The following is an 18,093-nucleotide window of genomic DNA, read 5'->3' on the forward strand; positions in this document are numbered from 1 at the left end:
AATACATTTTATTTTATAAAGGGGTTTCTTGCATCATACAACATAATACAATGCACTTTACAGTCAGCTATTTGGCCCATGGTGTTACAGACCAAGTAAAAAATAATGAACTAATGTCAGCCTTTCATAATGTAAAAACAATTTAAAAACTCTAATGCAATGTAGGCCTGCATTGAACACATATAGGCTACTGTAGGTTATATCATATAAATCAAAAGCTATTTACATGTGAAAATGTCATGAGATGGTTTTGTTGGTAGGCCTGCATTAGGCTCTAATAGCCACAAACCCCTATTGGCTACTGTCAAAAACTGTAAGAGTACAGCCTCAGTGTACAAGTTTCCTTTCACAAGACCTAAAATGTGTTCAGTGCCCCCCAAAAATTTGAGGGCACATTGTTTACGAATTCAAATTCAAAGCAATCAGCGCACTGCCTTAAAAGCTGACTGACTGGTAAAGCAAATGGCAGTCTGCCATCTGCTTTCTAAAAGAGACAGAAAAGGCTGGCATCTGCTCTCCGAGCAATGCTTTGCATGGTCCTAGAGCCAGATAATACGGAATGGAGCTATAGCATTTTAATCGGGATTGGAATGCTTTAAGTGTACTTTCTTATATCGAAGGCTAAAACAGGACTGGTAAAGGCCCAGTGCACAATTTGTGATAAAAAAAAATATATATATATTTTTTTAATTGTATTTTTTTTTAAAGTATAATCTGGTCAGATTTTTCAGGGGGTGCACCCCTACTTCCCGCGGTCATGAATAAAACTGAAAGTTAACTGGCTCTTGTCTAGAGTCTAGACAGGAACGGATGGCTGCACAGACAACCCAGTCTCCCAGAATGAAAATCATAAATACCCAATGCGGATTGGGACGGTTAGTTAGAAGTCCCTCCCTGCTCTATTGTCTTTGACTGTGTGACGTAGCGTCAAGCGTGGGTGGGGAGGTGCTGACTATATTGCAGTGAGCGGGTGTTCATTTCGGCCCTTCTTTGCTCGGAGTTTCTCGGTTATTATCTGCAAGTAATTTGGGCAAATAATGGCTGGATACTTGAAGGTCCTCCGCTCTCTCTCTAGGTCGGCGACCACTCTCTCCAAAAACCCCGCTGTGCTCGCGCCAGCTGCAACCTCCCAGAGTTTGCAACAGAGGAATTGTGAGTTTTGAGCCAAATAGTGGCCCGGCAAAGTAACGTTAGTCTATCCAGTGTAGCTTTCTCGCCGTTACTTTAGCTAGCTAAGGTAGCAGCTGTCTCTTGCGCCCCATTTGGGCAGTTTTAGATGTTTGTTTATTTTGGTTGATGGGTAAGTAACTGTTACTACTAAAATGAAAAATTCTTCAATTAGCCAATTTATTCCACGAATGCACATAGTACAACATTTGCTCGGTGAATGGCTAACGTTAGCTGTCAGTGCATAAAATTGACTTGTTTACAAGGCGAGTCATCTGCCTGACCTAGAAACCGGTAGCGAGGGGAAGAGGGACGAGGGATATTTGTCTGTCACTTTGTTGTCTATAAAAACAAATTTTAAAAATGCATTTCACCTTTGGCCTAAAGTAGAGTGCATCACAACGAATTAGGCTAAATGAAGTTCTCGATATTAGATTAATGTATTCTAAATATTGAAATATCAAATCTGACCATTACCATTTACCATGCGAGCAACGTTTGTGAATGTATTTATTTATTTTAGGTGTGGGAAAAATGTATAGTGTCAGTATGAAATACAGAATATACATTAATACAATTATTTTTAATAACTGTCAATGTTTACACCTCCATTGTTTGGCTCTAGCCACTTTTTTTTTTTTGTTGCTAAGAAACCTTTACCAAGGTCAGCCTATTGTGGGACAAGGCTCTGCAACAGAGAAATGGCTGCCAGAAGTTTTACGTCCAACCAGCAGCATAACTGAACCATGTCGCAACTGTGGAGTCTATCAAGAAAGCTGTTTGACGGGCACTGATTAAAAAATCATCTTGACCTCCCTAATAATTTTACAGATGCCCTATAACCTTCCAGATTAACTTTCAAATTAGAAAATCCAAAATATGGATGGTATTTAAGATGGTATTATTTTGTTAGTAGCTAGCTGTAATGTCCTGCCGCTTCTATTCTTTGACTTTGAAGCACTGTATAAAGTAGCAGGTCAGTTGAAGGGTAGCTTGTTTCCCCCTCTATCTGCACACATGTAGGCTTTACACTAAGTTGTCTCTGAATCCTAATCCTGATATTTATGTGTTGGAAGAAGTGACCTAGCTTGCTGCCACTGATGTGTTTGTCTAGAATGGGGTTTTGTGAGGATTGACTCCAATGAAGGGGCTCTAGATAGATTAAAGGCCTTGGTCATGTTAAAACAACCCACTATCCATCCAGTCATACCCTTGTTGTGGTTGTAAGGACAGACGTAAAAAGATTAGGCTGATTTTTAAAGCAATCACAGGCAACACTTCTGTTAAAGTATTACAATGATCATTGTTTGAAAGTTTCCATCCATGGTGGATGGTTTTGGTGTGACATTTGACCTTTTCTTAACCAAAAAAATATCATTAATCTGAGTTTGTATTGCTTTGATTAAATTGACATGTTCATAAAGGTATTGTCAAATTGTTCCATTTTTATTATTACAGTCACAAGATGGACTTTGTCTGCCAGGAGCATTTTATTGCTTGTAACTGGAGCTTTGAATTTTGCTGAGTGGAAGAATTTCTAAATACAGGCATGAATGGGTATGGTACCATGTGCTATTTCCAAAATATAGCAATTTGTTCTGTCAATGACACACTTGCCTTCCCACTGCCCTACCCTTCAAGTATATGTCAAAATTCAGTGGTCTACTTTTGTCATTTTATTTGGTATAACATACTTAAGGTAAAGTGATATACAGAAAATGGAGTTCTATAAATCCACGTTATAACCCACAAATGTTTTGGTCATCTGTACCATACACAAACACTTCGTTCAATGCGTATGCAGAAACAAATTACTACTTTAATTTGCTCATCTCATGCTTCTTGAAGAGTAGCCAAGTTCAGTTTTAAATGGATGACCTGAAATGTAGCCTAGACCTTATGTATGTTTTTAAAAATAACCTTAAACACACTTGACTGAGATTTTGTTAGCAGAATAAGCATAGCCATGATCTGACCTTCAAGAGTTAAGCGCATGAAGATATTTTGGTTTGCATTGTCCTTGACTACTCAAATAGGTGCATGTCATATGAATATAAAAGGCCTGTATCACACAAGACAAGCTATCTTTCAGATAAGCCCTCCAGTTGCAAGTGACTGTTTGCTCATGTGTCCCTGTTGGCCTCCTACTGATATTTTGCATATGTTAATGACTAATGTATAAACATGTTTTGTGAAAGCTTAGAAGCCGGATGTGGAGGTCCTAGGCTGGCGTGGTTACACGTTGTCTACGGTTGTGAGGCTGGTGGACGTACTGTCAAATTCTCTAAAACGGAGGTGGCTTATGGTAGAGAAATTAACATGAACGTCTTTAAACAGCTCTGGTGGCCATTCCTGCAATCAGCATTCCAATTGCACACTCCCTCAACTTGAGATGTGACAACTGCACATTTTAGTGGCCTTTTATTGACCCAGGACCCGTGTAATGATCAAGCTGTTTAATCCGCTTCTTGATATGCCACACCTGTCATGTGGATGGATTATCTTGGCGAAGGAGAAATGGTCACTAACAGGGATGTAAACAAATTTGTGCGCAAAATGAGAAGCTTTTTTGCCTATGGAAAATATTGGATCTTTTATTCAGCTCATGAAACATGACCAACACTTTACATTGTCTTTTTTATATTTTTGTTCAGTATAGTAGTCATCGCTCCTGCTCAAGTACACATTCTGGGTAAACAATTTCATCAAGTTGTCATTGCGGATCACGTTCTCAACTTGTCCTTGCACATCTTACGTTACAAGAGTATTGCAGATTTAGCTTTTCTTTTTTTTCTTTTTTTCTTTACAAATGTTTGGAGGGGGGTGATGAATCTTTCATTCAGAGTTCACCCCAGTGTCAGTAAGCTTTTTACACCTGGCAACATTTTTGCTCAAAACACATCTGATTTCTGCTAACTGTTCTCTACAGTATTCAAAAGTGAAGGATGGCCTAATTGTTGCCAGTTGTGATGGCATGTCTACCAAAGTCAACTATTGGCTCTCAAAGGATTAAGTCCTTTATGACTGAATGAGTCTTCCTTTGATTGCATGCAGTAAACTAGATAACTCAATCTCCCTTTTACTGTATGCGACTACTGCCGAACATCTTTATTGGGTCATGGCCAAGGAATGTAGACCTAAATGAAGACTTGCGGCAGAGATGAGTAAGCGAAGCAGTCCATATATATCTTACCGTATTTATTAGGGATCGTCATTAGTTGTTGCCAAGGCAGCAGCTACTCTTCCTGGGGTCCAAACACATTAAGGCACTTACATTACACATAAAACAAAATATCTCTTTGCTGGCGGGCAAAGTTATGGGCCTTATTTTACACCTTGTTTAGAGGGTTTGTGAATGTCCAACAGAGTTTCTGGAGTAGGCTGTTTTGAGAGGTGCATAGTCGCACTAAAGGTCACATGTTGTGTATACTTAATATAAAGGTTGTCGTACAGCATAGGTCCATGTGGCGGTCTTATTTGATCATTCTACTGAATACCGCCATTTTGTTTCTCTACACTTCTTGGATGTCCTGGGGAGCAGTAGAAACGTAGACTTGGCAGGAACATCAGAAAGTCACTTGATTCCCTGCACCTCCCCCTTTCCACTCCCTCTCCACTGCATGGTCTATCTGGAAGAGTGGGTGAGGGCCTGCCTTCTGCCAGGGCCTTTTAAAAGGCAGAGTTGTGTGGGAGCAGAGCCATGTTTTCTAATAGATAATTGGACTACTTGTCTGGGTGAATCAGAGGGCAAGATGCATTGCAGCTACAGATGAAGGAAAATAGAAATGTCTAGCTGTCAACATTCTTTAGTTATGGGCATTAAGAGAGCTGAATATCTAATTGTTCATGGAGATATGAAACCATGAAGTGCAAATGACAGTGCAGTGTCTTGTAGGATGAGGTGACTTTGATCTCACAACTCTCCTAATTGAGAATCAGCTGTTTCTAGAACCCTCCCAAGCAGCATGAGCCTGCTCATGAAATCTTTTCTGAGACTTTTAGAATATTCAGACTTTCAAAGAAAATATTCCAGTGCATATTGTAGTATTGGTTGTCATTGGTTTTTGGGTGGGCATGTTGCAGTCAAACAGATGAAGTAATCATAAAAAAAATATATAATAATAATAAATGTGTGTGTATGGTAATGAGCTATAATGACAGACTTTGGTTGCTGTGCAGCTTTTGTATTTAAACTAGGCCAACATAGGTGCTCTTCACTACTAGGTGTAGGTCAAGATTGGGACACAGGCTGCCAGTTGCCATTAATGCACTCTTCTATTTTGGACAGATGGGGACAAACGTATCAAGGTGTCCCAGCCTGTGGTGGAGATGGACGGAGATGAGATGACCAGGATCATCTGGGAGTTCATCAAAGAGAAGGTGCTGAACTGGGACCATTGGAGGAGGGTAGAGGGATGACACTGGTGTCTCAGACCCAGGGGAGGATTGCTCTCTGACTAGTCTATTTTTACACAACTGACTGACCCACAGATTGAGAGTGTTTATGTGTCTGAGTGTTGGGAGATTGCCTGTATGCTGTGGGGGAGGGTTTTTATAAGGTTTCTCTCTTGCATTGGCTGCTCGCCTCCTGGAGATAGCAGATGGTGTATTGGATTAGTCTGCACATAAATATTAATGGAAGAAAAACATGACCCGTTTTCTGACTAAACATGTTTAATGCGTATTGTTCCACGTAAAACGATATGGGATCACACCACATGAATGAGGATACAATTATTATATCTACCATGTTGTCATGTTGTGTTGCTACCATGCTGTGTTTTCATGTTGCTTCCATGCTATGCTGTTGTCTTAGGTCTCTCTTTATGTAGTGTCTCTTGTCGTGATGTGTGTTTTCGTCCTATATTTTGTATTTATATTTATCCAAGCCCCTGCAGGAGGCCTTTTGGTAGGCAGTCATTGTAAATAAGAATTTGTTCTTAACTGACTTGCCTAGTTAAATAAAAAACAATGAGTGGTATCTAAATGGCATTCATTGTATTTTTTAAAGATTTCATGTCAATATTGAATTGACTATCTTACTGTTATTTTGACCCTTATGTGCTTGGACTGTGTTGTGGACATTGATTAAAGCACATCCATACCATCAGTCATAGCTCACTGTTGAGACAATGTCTGGAATCCTCTTGTCCTCTGAATAGATTATACCAAAGATCTATTATATTGACAAGATGGTCGAGTGACTACTCCAACAATGGAAATACATTTCCTCCAAGTCCGATGGGACCATTCTAGCAATGAGGCCAGATATGTGTGACTGGCACAACTAAGTTGTTCTTCTCAGTTCCCGGAATGCCACTTGGATCCGTACATTTTTAACAGCCTAAACATTACCAAACTTCTATTTTATCAAATACGCCTCATGTAATTCAACACTTTTTCACAAATCTCGGACTCTCACCTGGACAGATTATGGGCGCCGTAAATCCTCTCGCTTTGCCTCTTCCTTTCTGTTTATACGTAAGGTCAACTATCTTTGTCTGTGACAGCCTGCAGCTGGACAGTTTGAGTTCTGAATCCCCTGTCAATGTGTTCTACTCCAGCTTATCCTCTCCAACGTGGATGTGGAGCTGAAGTACTACGACCTGGGTCTGCCATACCGTGATCAGACTGACGACCAGGTCACCATCGACTCTGCCATCGCCACTCAGAAGTACCATGTTGCTGTTAAATGTGCCACCATCACTCCCGATGAACAAAGAGTAGAAGGTATTTGAATAGCATTTAAGTATTTTATAGTTTTACTGTTAAGGTTTCATCCCTTCTCCAAATGCCCCCCCCCTCCCCCCAAGGGTCACTCAACTTCACACACTGCTTTACATATTTATTTATTTGTCACTAATGGGAACTTACGGTTGATGGTTTAAATGTTTCCATATTGCTGTTATGTGAGAACTGTTGTTTTCCATCAGAGTTCAAACTGAAGAAGATGTGGAAGAGCCCCAACGGAACCATCAGGAACATCCTGGGTGGCACAGTCTTCCGTGAGCCAATCATCTGCAAGAACATTCCCAGGCTCGTTCCAGGTTGGACACAGCCCATCACCATTGGCAGACATGCCTTTGGTGACCAGGTAAGTTCCTTCTAAATGAAAGAAATTGTATTATTTTTGTTTTCAGTATATGTGATTGTAACCTATCCATTGTTTTTACAGTACAGAGCTACAGACTTTGTTATCAGCCAGCCAGGCACGTTCAAGATGGTCTTCTCCCCTACTGATGGGAGCAAAGGCCAGGAGTGGGAGGTCTACAAGTTTCCTGGAGGTGGCTGTGGAATGGGCATGTACAACACAGATGAGGCGAGTTCAGCACGTCATTCACTTCTTAAGATTACTTTATTTTGTCAACTAGATCCCCCAAAAAACCTGACATTATTTTGTCCTATTTTTTTTCCCCTACGAGATTCAAGTGGTAGTTCATTGAGTGAGTTCACCTCCTGTAAACCTGCCTTACCATGTTTGTTTACCATCATGAGCAGGAGTGTTTGATTTGACAATATCAGAGGTCATGTGGCAGACTTTCAACTTGTCTAGTGGAAATGGAAGTGTGAAGTGCGAACTAATCGGGGGGTTAATAGCCAGAAGGATGTAACCTCTGTACTGCTGCTTATGACCTACACTTGGGGTGACCCATGTTCTCTTTCTATTCCACCACAGTCTATTTCAGGCTTTGCGCACAGCTGCTTTCAGTACGCCATTGGCAAGAAGTGGCCCCTCTACCTGAGTACCAAGAACACCATTCTCAAAGCCTACGATGGTAGATTCAAGGACATCTTTGAGGAAATCTACCAGGCGTTAGTATTTGTTGCTTTTTATGACCTCTTTAACCTTAACCTGTTAGGGAGTAAAATATTGGTTGTTTCTTCCTGGTTCATGGGGTTCCTTGTATAGTTTATATGGTGTAATGCACTGCACTCTAGGGTTGTGAGAAATGTACCATTTCTCTTAACGTTTAAACTGCACTTTTTAAAAATCATTTTAAACCTTGTTAAATCATAAAATGAAGCAAATTCACAATTCAGATATGGTTCTGTGTATGACCGCTGGGGGGGGCAATGCACTTCACTCTACCACAGTCCTGGCTACCTACATACCGGTCGTCACTAGGTACCAAAGTCATAAAGCCGACCTATTTCTACAATTTCTCTTCTTAACGTTATTTTAATCCTAACTTCAACTACACTGCTAACCTTATGCCTGACCTTTAAATTAAGGCCAAAAAGAGAATTAAAAAAAATTGAATTAATTTTTACAGTGGAGAGTTTGACTGTGGCAGTGGTAACTAGTGAAAACCCTACTTGTACTTGCAGAGCAATCATTGTACAATTTCTTCATCAGGGCCATCACGGTTTTTAGACATGGCATTTGTAGTCTTTTATTTTAGATATGCTGTTAGAGTATTGAAGGCGACATCCTCTACCATGGACAATGGCTGCATATCAACTGCAATCATTTCTGTAATCAGCGCTGTGATTTTCTCACTGTCTCTTATCGCACTGCTACCAGAAACTGGTTGGGTTGTCCCTTTCAGCATTGCACCTGTACTGCAACTGTAGCTCAATTCCGCATCACAAAGTTTGCATTTCATCACCTCTTAACGTCTCAAAATATTGCCATACAGGACTTCGCTCCTGTCACTTTATATCCGTGTCAAATAATTTGAAAGATACATATCTCCTAACGTTACAGCATTGTTGCATAAGGTATTTGTAATAAAAAAAACTATTGGGGTCTGTTAGTGGTAGTTTTGTGAACTGCACTGTGACTATAATTTTGTAAAAATAATTAAAAAAGGGTTTTCGGTTAGGGATTGTTCTAAATGTTATCGATCCCAATGTCGTTTAAACTTTCACACCCCTGCTGCACTCACTACCATATTGTTTGTGTCCATAGGAATTACAAGCCAGAGTTTGACAAGCTGAAGATCTGGTACGAGCACAGGCTCATTGATGACATGGTTGCCCAGGTGCTGAAGTCCGATGGTGCCTTCGTGTGGGCCTGCAAGAACTACGATGGAGATGTACAGTCTGACATCTTGGCTCAGGGTGAGGAATTAGGAAATTTACACCTCACTTCAAATGAAATGAGTTTGGATGAAAATAGTCCTTGTAACAGGTTTGACTATGGGTGACTGACATACTGTATGGGTTCTTCACAGGTTTCGGCTCTCTGGGTCTGATGACGTCAGTGCTGGTGTGTCCCGATGGCAAGACCATTGAGGCAGAGGCAGCCCATGGCACAGTGACCAGGCACTACCGCGAGCACCAAAAGGTTAGTCACTCTAGTACTAACTGCCTCCATTACAACCCTAGGTCTATATTTAGAGAAGCATAAATCATGGCGCATGCAACAGTGGTATGGGAGGAGTCAAATTAGTGTCTCTCTGTTTTAATGTCTGCCTGGTTGATTTGTGTATGAACAGTGCCGTCTTGTGGTGGGAACTATGCTGCCAAAATGACTTCATAGGCTGAAAGAAATTATCCATCACCATGGGATTGTTGTAGTCCTATTTTGTACCTGCTTTTACATGATCCGTAAAGTATCAGTATTTCCATAGTTAAACTGTGACCTTTGTCCACCTTTAGGGAAACCCAACAAGCACCAACCCCATTGCCAGCATCTTTGCTTGGACCAGAGGCCTTGAGCACCGGGGTAAACTTGATGGCAACCCTGACCTGATCAAGTAAGAAATTAATTGAGCTAGTCTTTTAAATGATTTTTTTAAACAGATTGTCACTAGATATGATCATTTACTGATCACATTTGGCTTTAACTTAAGTCTTCATATACTGTACCATGAAGTGAATTAATTATCATACAACAAGCAGCTGTGCTGTAAAAGTCCCACTGTCCTATTCCATTAGTGTTTGCCAGACAAATGGCAGTGTTTTAGATTCACAGGTCAGCTGTTGTGACTATTACTGAAGTCTTGTCTGTTTGACCTGCAGGTTCGCTCTGACTCTGGAGCGGGTGTGTGTGGAGACCGTTGAGAGTGGCGTTATGACTAAGGACCTTGCCGGCTGCATTCACGGCCTTTCCAAGTGAGCTCATTACTATTGCATTTACTAAATTATTGATCTGCCTAACATGTTTATTAATGCTTGGATCATTGTCTTGTTTTTGTATTATAATCATGGGGGGAGAGAATCATTGGATTTTTACCTGTTATTGAAGTGTGCATGACTCTTAGGGACAGGGCCTTGACTGAGTAACTTGTGTCCTTTCATTGCAGATGCAAGCTGAATGAGCACTACGTCAACACTGAGGACTTCCTGGACGCCATCAAGAATAACCTGGACAAAGCTCTGGGCAAGTGAAGGACTGAAGAGTGCAGCTAGCCTGAAAGTGACATTGTCCTGTTTTTGTACCTCATTTTTAACTTGGGTCAGATAGCCACATGCATATTGTCTGAAGAAAGAAGTAATATGTAGTGTGTCAGATTGTGATCGTACTTTTGATCTGTTCCATCTAGCACTCCTGTCCCTATTTCCAGGGTTCTATTTTTGTAATGAAGTACTGTATTCCGATACTGTATTATGCCTTCAAAGAAACATGGCCATGTCAAGAATATTTGCTAATACATCTCGTTTGATCCTATGCTTGTGTTCTGCCTCATTTTAATATTCTATGATAAAAGGAGCACACTGATTTTAAAGGTAAATAAATTTATTATTTTACAGTATTGTCTGGTACACATTTTACATAGTTCTAGCAACAGGATATTTCCACACCAATGTGTAACACAGAAAGCCATTCAAGTTCCAGATATTTTTTCCCCCCTCTAAATAGTTCTCTCAAATTTGCATTTTGTTTATTAAACGCACATCAACATTGTGTATTGATACCTAGTTTGCAGGTGATGTCTGTAAAATTAAGCAGGGAAAGAAATATAGTGAATTTCCCAAATTGTCAGCTGGGTCTGTGGCCCTGTGATGTTGGGAGTTGTCGTTCATCACTTTAGACCAGTGTGCAGCATGATGGATAGCACACTCCAGGGCACTTAATTGCTGTCCAAAGTTTTAGGACCGTTCCTGTTGAGACTCCGCCCTGAACCAAAACCACCATGCGTATTCAGGGGCTGCATTTGCTTTTGAGATCTGTCCCATAAAGGCTTGCATGGGGCATAAATTGTGATGTATCATGAAAAATGAAACTGCACTTGTGTCTTCATGGTAATCTTTTTAAACATACTTTGGGGAGGATAAAGCCCAAAGTCTATTGGGCAACATGAAATCAAGCTCTACTATGCAGAGAAAGGGTGTCACTAGACTGCTATTGTGTTTGGCAATATGGCCCAGAATTGGTCAGATTCTTTGGTAAATGGTGGCTACATCGGAAGAGCAATATCATTTATTTAGCTTTTAGCACACTAAGATGTGGTCTGCATCAATAGAATTATTTGACTGGGGACAAAAGTGACAATGCAAGAAGTTCAAATCAAGCTGGTCACATGGGGCTATAAATTGATGGCATGAGCAATATCAGTGGAGTCTGACACTGGGCGAATTATTTATTTCTGCACATTGCAAATAACAATGAAATTAAAATCCTAGAACTAGTTGAAACTACTCACAGTATAAAATGTTAACCTGGGAAGTAAAAAAAAAAAATAAATGGTTGGTTCACATGAACTGCTTGAATGGTATCAGCTTTGGTAAGGGACATGAACAGAGGACATTGACTGGCCTGTATTCATTTCTATACATGTTAGTAAAAGCAATAATACTCAGCTGTATTCTGACTTATCCACACACTTGCTAGGGATTGTCTTGTGTAAGTGCATTTCACTATCACATTTGTTTCCCTAAAAAGTGTGCTTACAGACATCCCCAGACCTCTGGGATGTATGTTGAGTAGGACTCTCCCAGGAGGTTAGATTATTTATTTTCAGATATGACCTTTTTCACATGAACACATCAATCACAATGTTGTGGCACCTAGAGGTGAAGTCACGTTTCAATACAAAACAAGGTGCCGATGAGAAATGTACAATCCAAAATGACCTGTCTCTCACTCCCAATGAATATCAGCAAGAAAACCGAGATTCCAGTGCATATGAATGGGCAGATTCCACCACTTCAAACTGCTAGCGGCACTACCTCCCTTTATTAGTTTACACTTTAACTCAATATGGGGTCTTTTGTCATCATTCATGCTGTGTTGTAGCGCCCTGCACCCTTGGTGTAGCTGCTATAATACTCCAATTCAGACAGTTTAGCGATGTCTGGTGTGTTGATACTGGCCAGGTTCTCTCGTTCGCTGAATTCAAGGTTCTCTTCATCGTAGTCCTCCTGGTTCTCTATGTCAGGCGGGGCTTCTGAGGAAGGAAATGCACAGACACACTCATGAGCCCATCTTGTCCTCTCACACACACACAGCAACTCCCAGCCTCAGAGGACAATACAGTCCTCCCCTTCCCCTGCCTCCCTATCACTCTCCACTGATAGAGACAGGAATGTCTAATCCAAGAACTTCTATATTTACAAAACACAGAGGGAGAAGAGCGGCAGAAAAGCACCAAAACACTTGGCCAGTAGATTACAGTACATGCTGAGTCAAAGTGCATTAAGGGCAGACTGACTGACAACAACGCAACATGACGCCCATTGAAATCTGAAGTGTATCTGAGAAATTAACATTATGTTAACATTATTTTATTTTTTACATGGTATTGCATTAATCCATGACCAAATCATAACTGACATAAGGTACAAACTGATGGATGGTACTGATGTTAGTCACCTTGTCCATCTGGTGAAGCATCCAGGATGCCGTGTTTGACCTTCATGTGTCGGCTCAGATTGCCCTTCAGGTTGAACTTGCTGGAGCAGTAAGGACACTTGAAGGGCTTGCTGCCAGCGTGGAGGTGCATGTGGCCCAGGAGGTTGTACATTCTGTTGAAAGATTTGCCACACACCTGGAACACAATAGAATAACAATACTCTCAACACTCTGGAAACAGTGGAACTCAACCCATGCTGTCTATTGAGACCTACTCTTCTTACCTTGCACTTGAAAGGCTTGACAGGCAGGTGGACGATCATGTGTGTTTTGAGGGTCTGTTTCTGGATGAAGGTCTTGAAGCAGACGTGACACTGGAAGGGCCTGATGCTGGCATGGATCAGCATGTGTCTCTTGAGGTTAGCAGAGAGGGTGAACTCCCGGGCACACACCTCACATTTGAATTCCTTCATACCCTGGGAAAATAACGAGGGTTGGCAATTTAATGAATTAGATAATTTTCTTGTTGATAAACAGCAAGCTATGGTTTCACAGAGACATTGAAATTAACAAATATTGGTTGTTATTATAGAGAAGCATACACACACAAACACAGAGAAATCATAGGTCAGCGCAGGATGTGTAATTGCTGTACGGTAGACGTGAAATCCTTGCTTAATGGCGCAACTTGATGCATACACATTAGCTCCACCAAGTGTTGGCTCTGAGCCTGTGATGCTCTCACAATATGGAAAGGTGCATGTTTAGTATTGAAAAGCGTGTTAAAACGTTAACATGAATGTTTGGATACGCCTAGATTTTGATGAACACTAAAAATAAGTGTAATTATTCGTAACAGTATTTGTAAGCCAATATTTGAGTAAATACTTTGTTAATGTGACACTATAATTACTAAGAGCGAGGGTCTAGGATGAATCATGGTTGAGATCAGAGCATAGACTGTAGGATCAGGCATAAAAAAGGTATGAGTTGGTATGACACACCTCACAGCACAAAGCACATACAGGAAGAGGTCAGGCCAAATACAATGAACCAAGCACTTTGAAGGCTATGTTTACACTGCAACTGGTTGGGGCAATAGGAATAACAGCCTTTAGATATTTTGATATACCTCTGAGTTCACCTAACCCCATCTGTCTCTGCCTCTTAAAGTCTGAATTTATGGGAATATTGAGCAACACACTACAGCCCTTATCTTAGTGTTTATCACATTAATCAAGGGGTTTGTGACTCATTAGAAGCAGACTACTTGATGACCTAGAGCATCATGTAATATATGGACCATCAAAAGTCAGTGGAGTTTCAGTACCTGGTCGGTGAGGGCTTGCGGTATTAGTACCTTATGAGTGAGGGCATGCTGCTTGAGGTGATGGATCTGGACAAACTCCATGCCACACTCTGGGCAGACGTAGGGCCTTACGTTCTGGTGCTTCATGAGGTGGTTCTGCAGCTGGCTGCGGTAGGCAAAGGACTTGTTGCACTCGGTGCACTGGTAAGTGGTGGGGCCCTGGTGGCTGGTCTGGTGGCGCTTCAGGTGGGCGTGGGTGGGGAACTCCATACCACACTGGGAACACAAGTGGCAGTGGCCGTTCTCGTGCTTGTTCTCGTGGGACCGGAGCTCGCTGGGGTAGGCGAAGCCTCGGCCACAGAAGCGGCAGCTGTAAGGCTTGATGTCGGAGTGCTGCAGCATGTGCCTCTTCAGGTGGCTGGTCTGGGTGAAGGCCTTCTTACACACGGTGCACTTGTGTGGCCGGGTGCCCTGGTGGGTGAGCAGGTGGGTCTGGAGGTGGCTGGGCTGCTTGAACAGCTTGCCACAGTGCAGGCACTCATGGGGCTTGATGCCGTTGTGGCCCAGGATGTGGGTGACCAGGTTGTACTTGGAGGTGTACGACTTCTCACACATGCGGCACTTCCATCTCTTCAGGCCCTCTCCCACATCCACGCAGTAGGACTCATCTATCTGGACGTTGATGTCCAGCCGGTCGATCTGCATGCGCCTGGCTATCCCCTCAGCGTCTGCAGCCCACAGCATGCCCTGGCTGCTCTCGTCATAGTCCCCCACGGCCACGTCAGCAGACTCATAGGCCACCTCGCTGGACTCAAAGTAGTGGTTCATGATGGGATTGGGACTGTCTCCCCTGTCTCCTCCTGTCTTGAGGTTCAACACTCCGTCCTCAGCTAACTCCTCTTCTTGCCCCTCTCCTCCTCTCCCTCTCCTCTCCTCTGGCCGAGTGTCTTTCTTGGTCTGACTGGACGTCTCTCTCACACACACAGCACAGTTACCACAGCTCTGCTCCTCCTTCAGAGGCCCTCTGTGAGTGGCTGGCTCCTCCATCTTGCCTGGGCTGCTAGGGCTCTTCGCCATGTGGATGCAGGACGGAAGGGTTTCAGACTCTCCCCTCTCCCCTTTGACCTGAGTCTGTACGCTGGGGACTTTGTGAGGCTCCCCTGGCGCTCCCGCTTCATTCCTGGGCCCCCTGGTTCTCCCTCTGGGCCCGGGGCGCCTCCTCTCATTCCTGTGGGGCTCTGACCCCCCTACAGGCTCAGCCAGGTAGTCTCCGTTGGCCCCAATCAGCTGGTCAGCGTACTCATACTCCATGCCCTCTGGAGGAGGAGGGGTCCTGCCATACTCCCTGGGCTCACCCATGTAGAAGCCATTGGGGGCAATGGTGGCTCCAAAGATCTCATTCTGGGAGATGAGGCCCAGGACAGCAGCCTGGGCTAGAGACAGCACCACCACGGGATCTGTCTGTGTTCCTGCATCCACCTGGCCTTCCATCACCTTGGGGTAGCACCGCACCAGACGGCCACTCTCCTCCTCCTGAGAACACACACACAGCACTGATCAGGTCAGCACACAGCAGCAGCCCACATCACACAAGGACATGTATTCAGCAGTGAGATTGCTTTATAACATAAGACACGTTGCTTACACATATTGCTTAACTACAAGGACTGACCAACAGATCTCTCTAAGTGATATGGATTCCTAAGAAATCAATGGTAGGTGTGTGTGGTGGGAATAATGATTAAGGATAGCCCTTAAGATCTCTGAAGTGGTCTGACATTTGTTTGTTATGCAACCCTCCTTCCCTACAACTCCACTGTTACAAGAATGTTTTCCAGACAGTGTTAGCCTGCTAGAGACAGTCAGCCGCATTCTGACAACGCCGGGCTTCTTTGCTCTGAATCCAGTAGAGAACATTAGATGGAGGAGATAAGGCCGATCTGTGCCTGAGCCCCGCTTCCTTCCTTGACATCCTTTAAAATAATAAGGAACAGAAATGGGATGCAGGTCCAACCAGGAAGTGGACTTCCGTGGCCTGTCCACAGAGCTTCCTGTAGAGTCCAGAGTGGCCCTGGCCAGGCTGAACATGCTGGGTTCATCATCACTGGGCTGAAGGTTGGGGCTATCTATCAGTCCCATTCATGAGGAGCAAGCCTAGCTGTCTGCCTTGCACACATGACAGACTCAGTTATAACCATGACAGAAATAGGATTGAGAGGTGAACTCTCAAATCTTTCTGTATTCAAGACTTATACATAAGAGTAATGTTGTGGTTTAAACTGATATGCAGCATGATAAACTACAAATGATTGTGTTTGCCCTCTAGATGTTTCAAAAGGTAAAACAGAGTGGAACTAGAAGAAAGCTGAATGCTGGCATGACCAAGCCTCAGCTCCATGATACATGACACGTCAGTAGTACCCCGATACGTTCAGTTGTTTCCTACAAACCTGGTGTAGTGATGGGAAAATTAATGACCTGTCTCTTTATAGGCCTACACCTTAGTCTAGGTCATACACTACCACACATCGTGAGCTGCTACCTTTCATAATACATACTGAAGAAAAGACAGAGGATGGAGAGATGGGGAAAGAGAGAGAGACGGAGAGACGAGAGAGAGAGAGAAGAGAGAGAGAGAGAGAGAGGAGAGAGAGAAGGAGAGAGAGAAGATGAGAGAGAGAAGAGAGAGAGAGAGAGAGAAGAGAGGAAGGAAGGAAGGAAAGAGTTGTGTAGACCTGGATGCCCTGATAACCACGTCATTTATAATTACTGCTTTAAAGTAGTCAACAAGGACAAACTGTGTGTTTGATAGAGAACAGAGTGAGTAGGTGTGTATCTCTCTCTCTCTCTATCTGTGTGTGTTTGTGTGTGTGGCCTGTGATTAGAGAAAGAAGGAGAGGAGGAAGAGAGAGGAGATTGGCGGAGGATGCGGGAGGAGGGGAGAGAAAATGAGATGGAGGGGCTGAAGATAAAGAAAGAGAAGGGAGGAGGAAGAGGAGGAGGGAAGGGAGAGATTGAGTGAGCATGTGAGAGAGAAGGGAAGAGGGAGAGAAAGGAAAAGGAGAGGGAGGGGTTGGGAGTGAAGAGACAGATAGAGACAGAGTGAGTTGAGAGAAAGAGAAAAGGAGGGAGGGATAGAGAGGGAAGGAAGGAGAAAAAACACGACAAAATGAAAGGCAGGAAAATGAAAACAAAATACAGAGAAACAGAAAGCAAGATAGTAATTGCAAGAATCCATAGTTAAACATTTAAGTTGTAGTAAGTTTAAGACAAAATGTCAAACAATGAAACCAATATTAACAATAGCCTAGCAAATTGTGGAGAGACAGAGAATAGTTAGTAGTCTAGTCTTATCTGTAAAATATGTTCTTGCTGCAGTTACTCTATGTAGAAAAGTCATCTCCTTTGACTTGAGAGACACAGTGTAACCACCTTTAAAACAACCCCACTATCTGAACTAGTATTGTAATCACGTCTCAGAGGATAGGCTAACAACTCACCACATGTTCTGGTTGATGTTTCAGGTGTTTCAGGGATCTCATCCTTCAGGAGAACTGAGTGGAGTAAAAAAATCCAGCTCCTATTTATATCTGTGGGAGAGTTGGCGTCCCACGACTCATCCTCCTCCTACTGTTGCTGTTATCAGGAACTGACTGTGCCGGCCCCGCCTCCCCTGCCCCCTTCTCACACACACACACACACACACACACACACACACACCACACAACACACACCACACCACACACACACACACACACACACACACACACACCACAATCACCCATTTCTTTCTTTCTTTCTCTCCCTCCCTACCCCTTCCTTCCTACATCTCACTTCTCTCTCTCTCCCCTCTCCTTTTTCATTCTCTCCCTCTCTC

General features: G+C 42.9%; 2 protein-coding genes across 3 annotated transcripts; one reads left to right on the forward strand and one right to left on the reverse strand.

Annotated features, from left to right (window-relative positions):
• Window positions 1-944: 944 nt before the first annotated feature.
• On the forward strand, window positions 945-10,783 carry LOC111962433 (isocitrate dehydrogenase [NADP], mitochondrial). Its single transcript, XM_023985518.2, has 11 exons — window positions 945-1,152; window positions 5,456-5,547; window positions 6,732-6,897; window positions 7,101-7,261; window positions 7,343-7,486; window positions 7,844-7,980; window positions 9,080-9,231; window positions 9,345-9,457; window positions 9,772-9,869; window positions 10,135-10,227; window positions 10,419-10,783. Exons 1-11 carry the CDS (start codon window positions 1,038-1,040, stop codon window positions 10,501-10,503), a joined length of 1,356 nt encoding a protein of 451 aa, XP_023841286.2. The 5' UTR covers window positions 945-1,037; the 3' UTR covers window positions 10,504-10,783.
• A 900-nt stretch (window positions 10,784-11,683) lies between these two features.
• Window positions 11,684-17,772, reverse strand: LOC111962432 (zinc finger protein 710). 2 transcript variants are annotated; one of them, XM_070443061.1, is made up of 5 exons: window positions 17,717-17,772; window positions 14,268-15,749; window positions 13,192-13,383; window positions 12,929-13,103; window positions 11,684-12,503 (listed from the first exon to the last, which is right to left on the reverse strand). In XM_070443061.1, the coding sequence occupies exons 1-5, from the start codon at window positions 17,756-17,758 to the stop codon at window positions 12,337-12,339; spliced, it is 2,058 nt and encodes a 685-aa protein (XP_070299162.1). In that variant the 5' UTR covers window positions 17,759-17,772; the 3' UTR covers window positions 11,684-12,336. The 2 variants fall into 2 exon arrangements, with proteins under 2 accessions (XP_070299162.1, XP_023841285.2); XM_023985517.2 differs by having other exon boundaries at window positions 14,238-15,749.
• Window positions 17,773-18,093: the final 321 nt, after the last annotated feature.

Source organism: Salvelinus sp. IW2-2015, linkage group LG4q.1:29 (assembly GCF_002910315.2).
Source record: "Salvelinus sp. IW2-2015 linkage group LG4q.1:29, ASM291031v2, whole genome shotgun sequence".
In the NCBI taxonomy this organism is placed as follows: Eukaryota; Metazoa; Chordata; class Actinopteri; order Salmoniformes; family Salmonidae; genus Salvelinus; species Salvelinus sp. IW2-2015.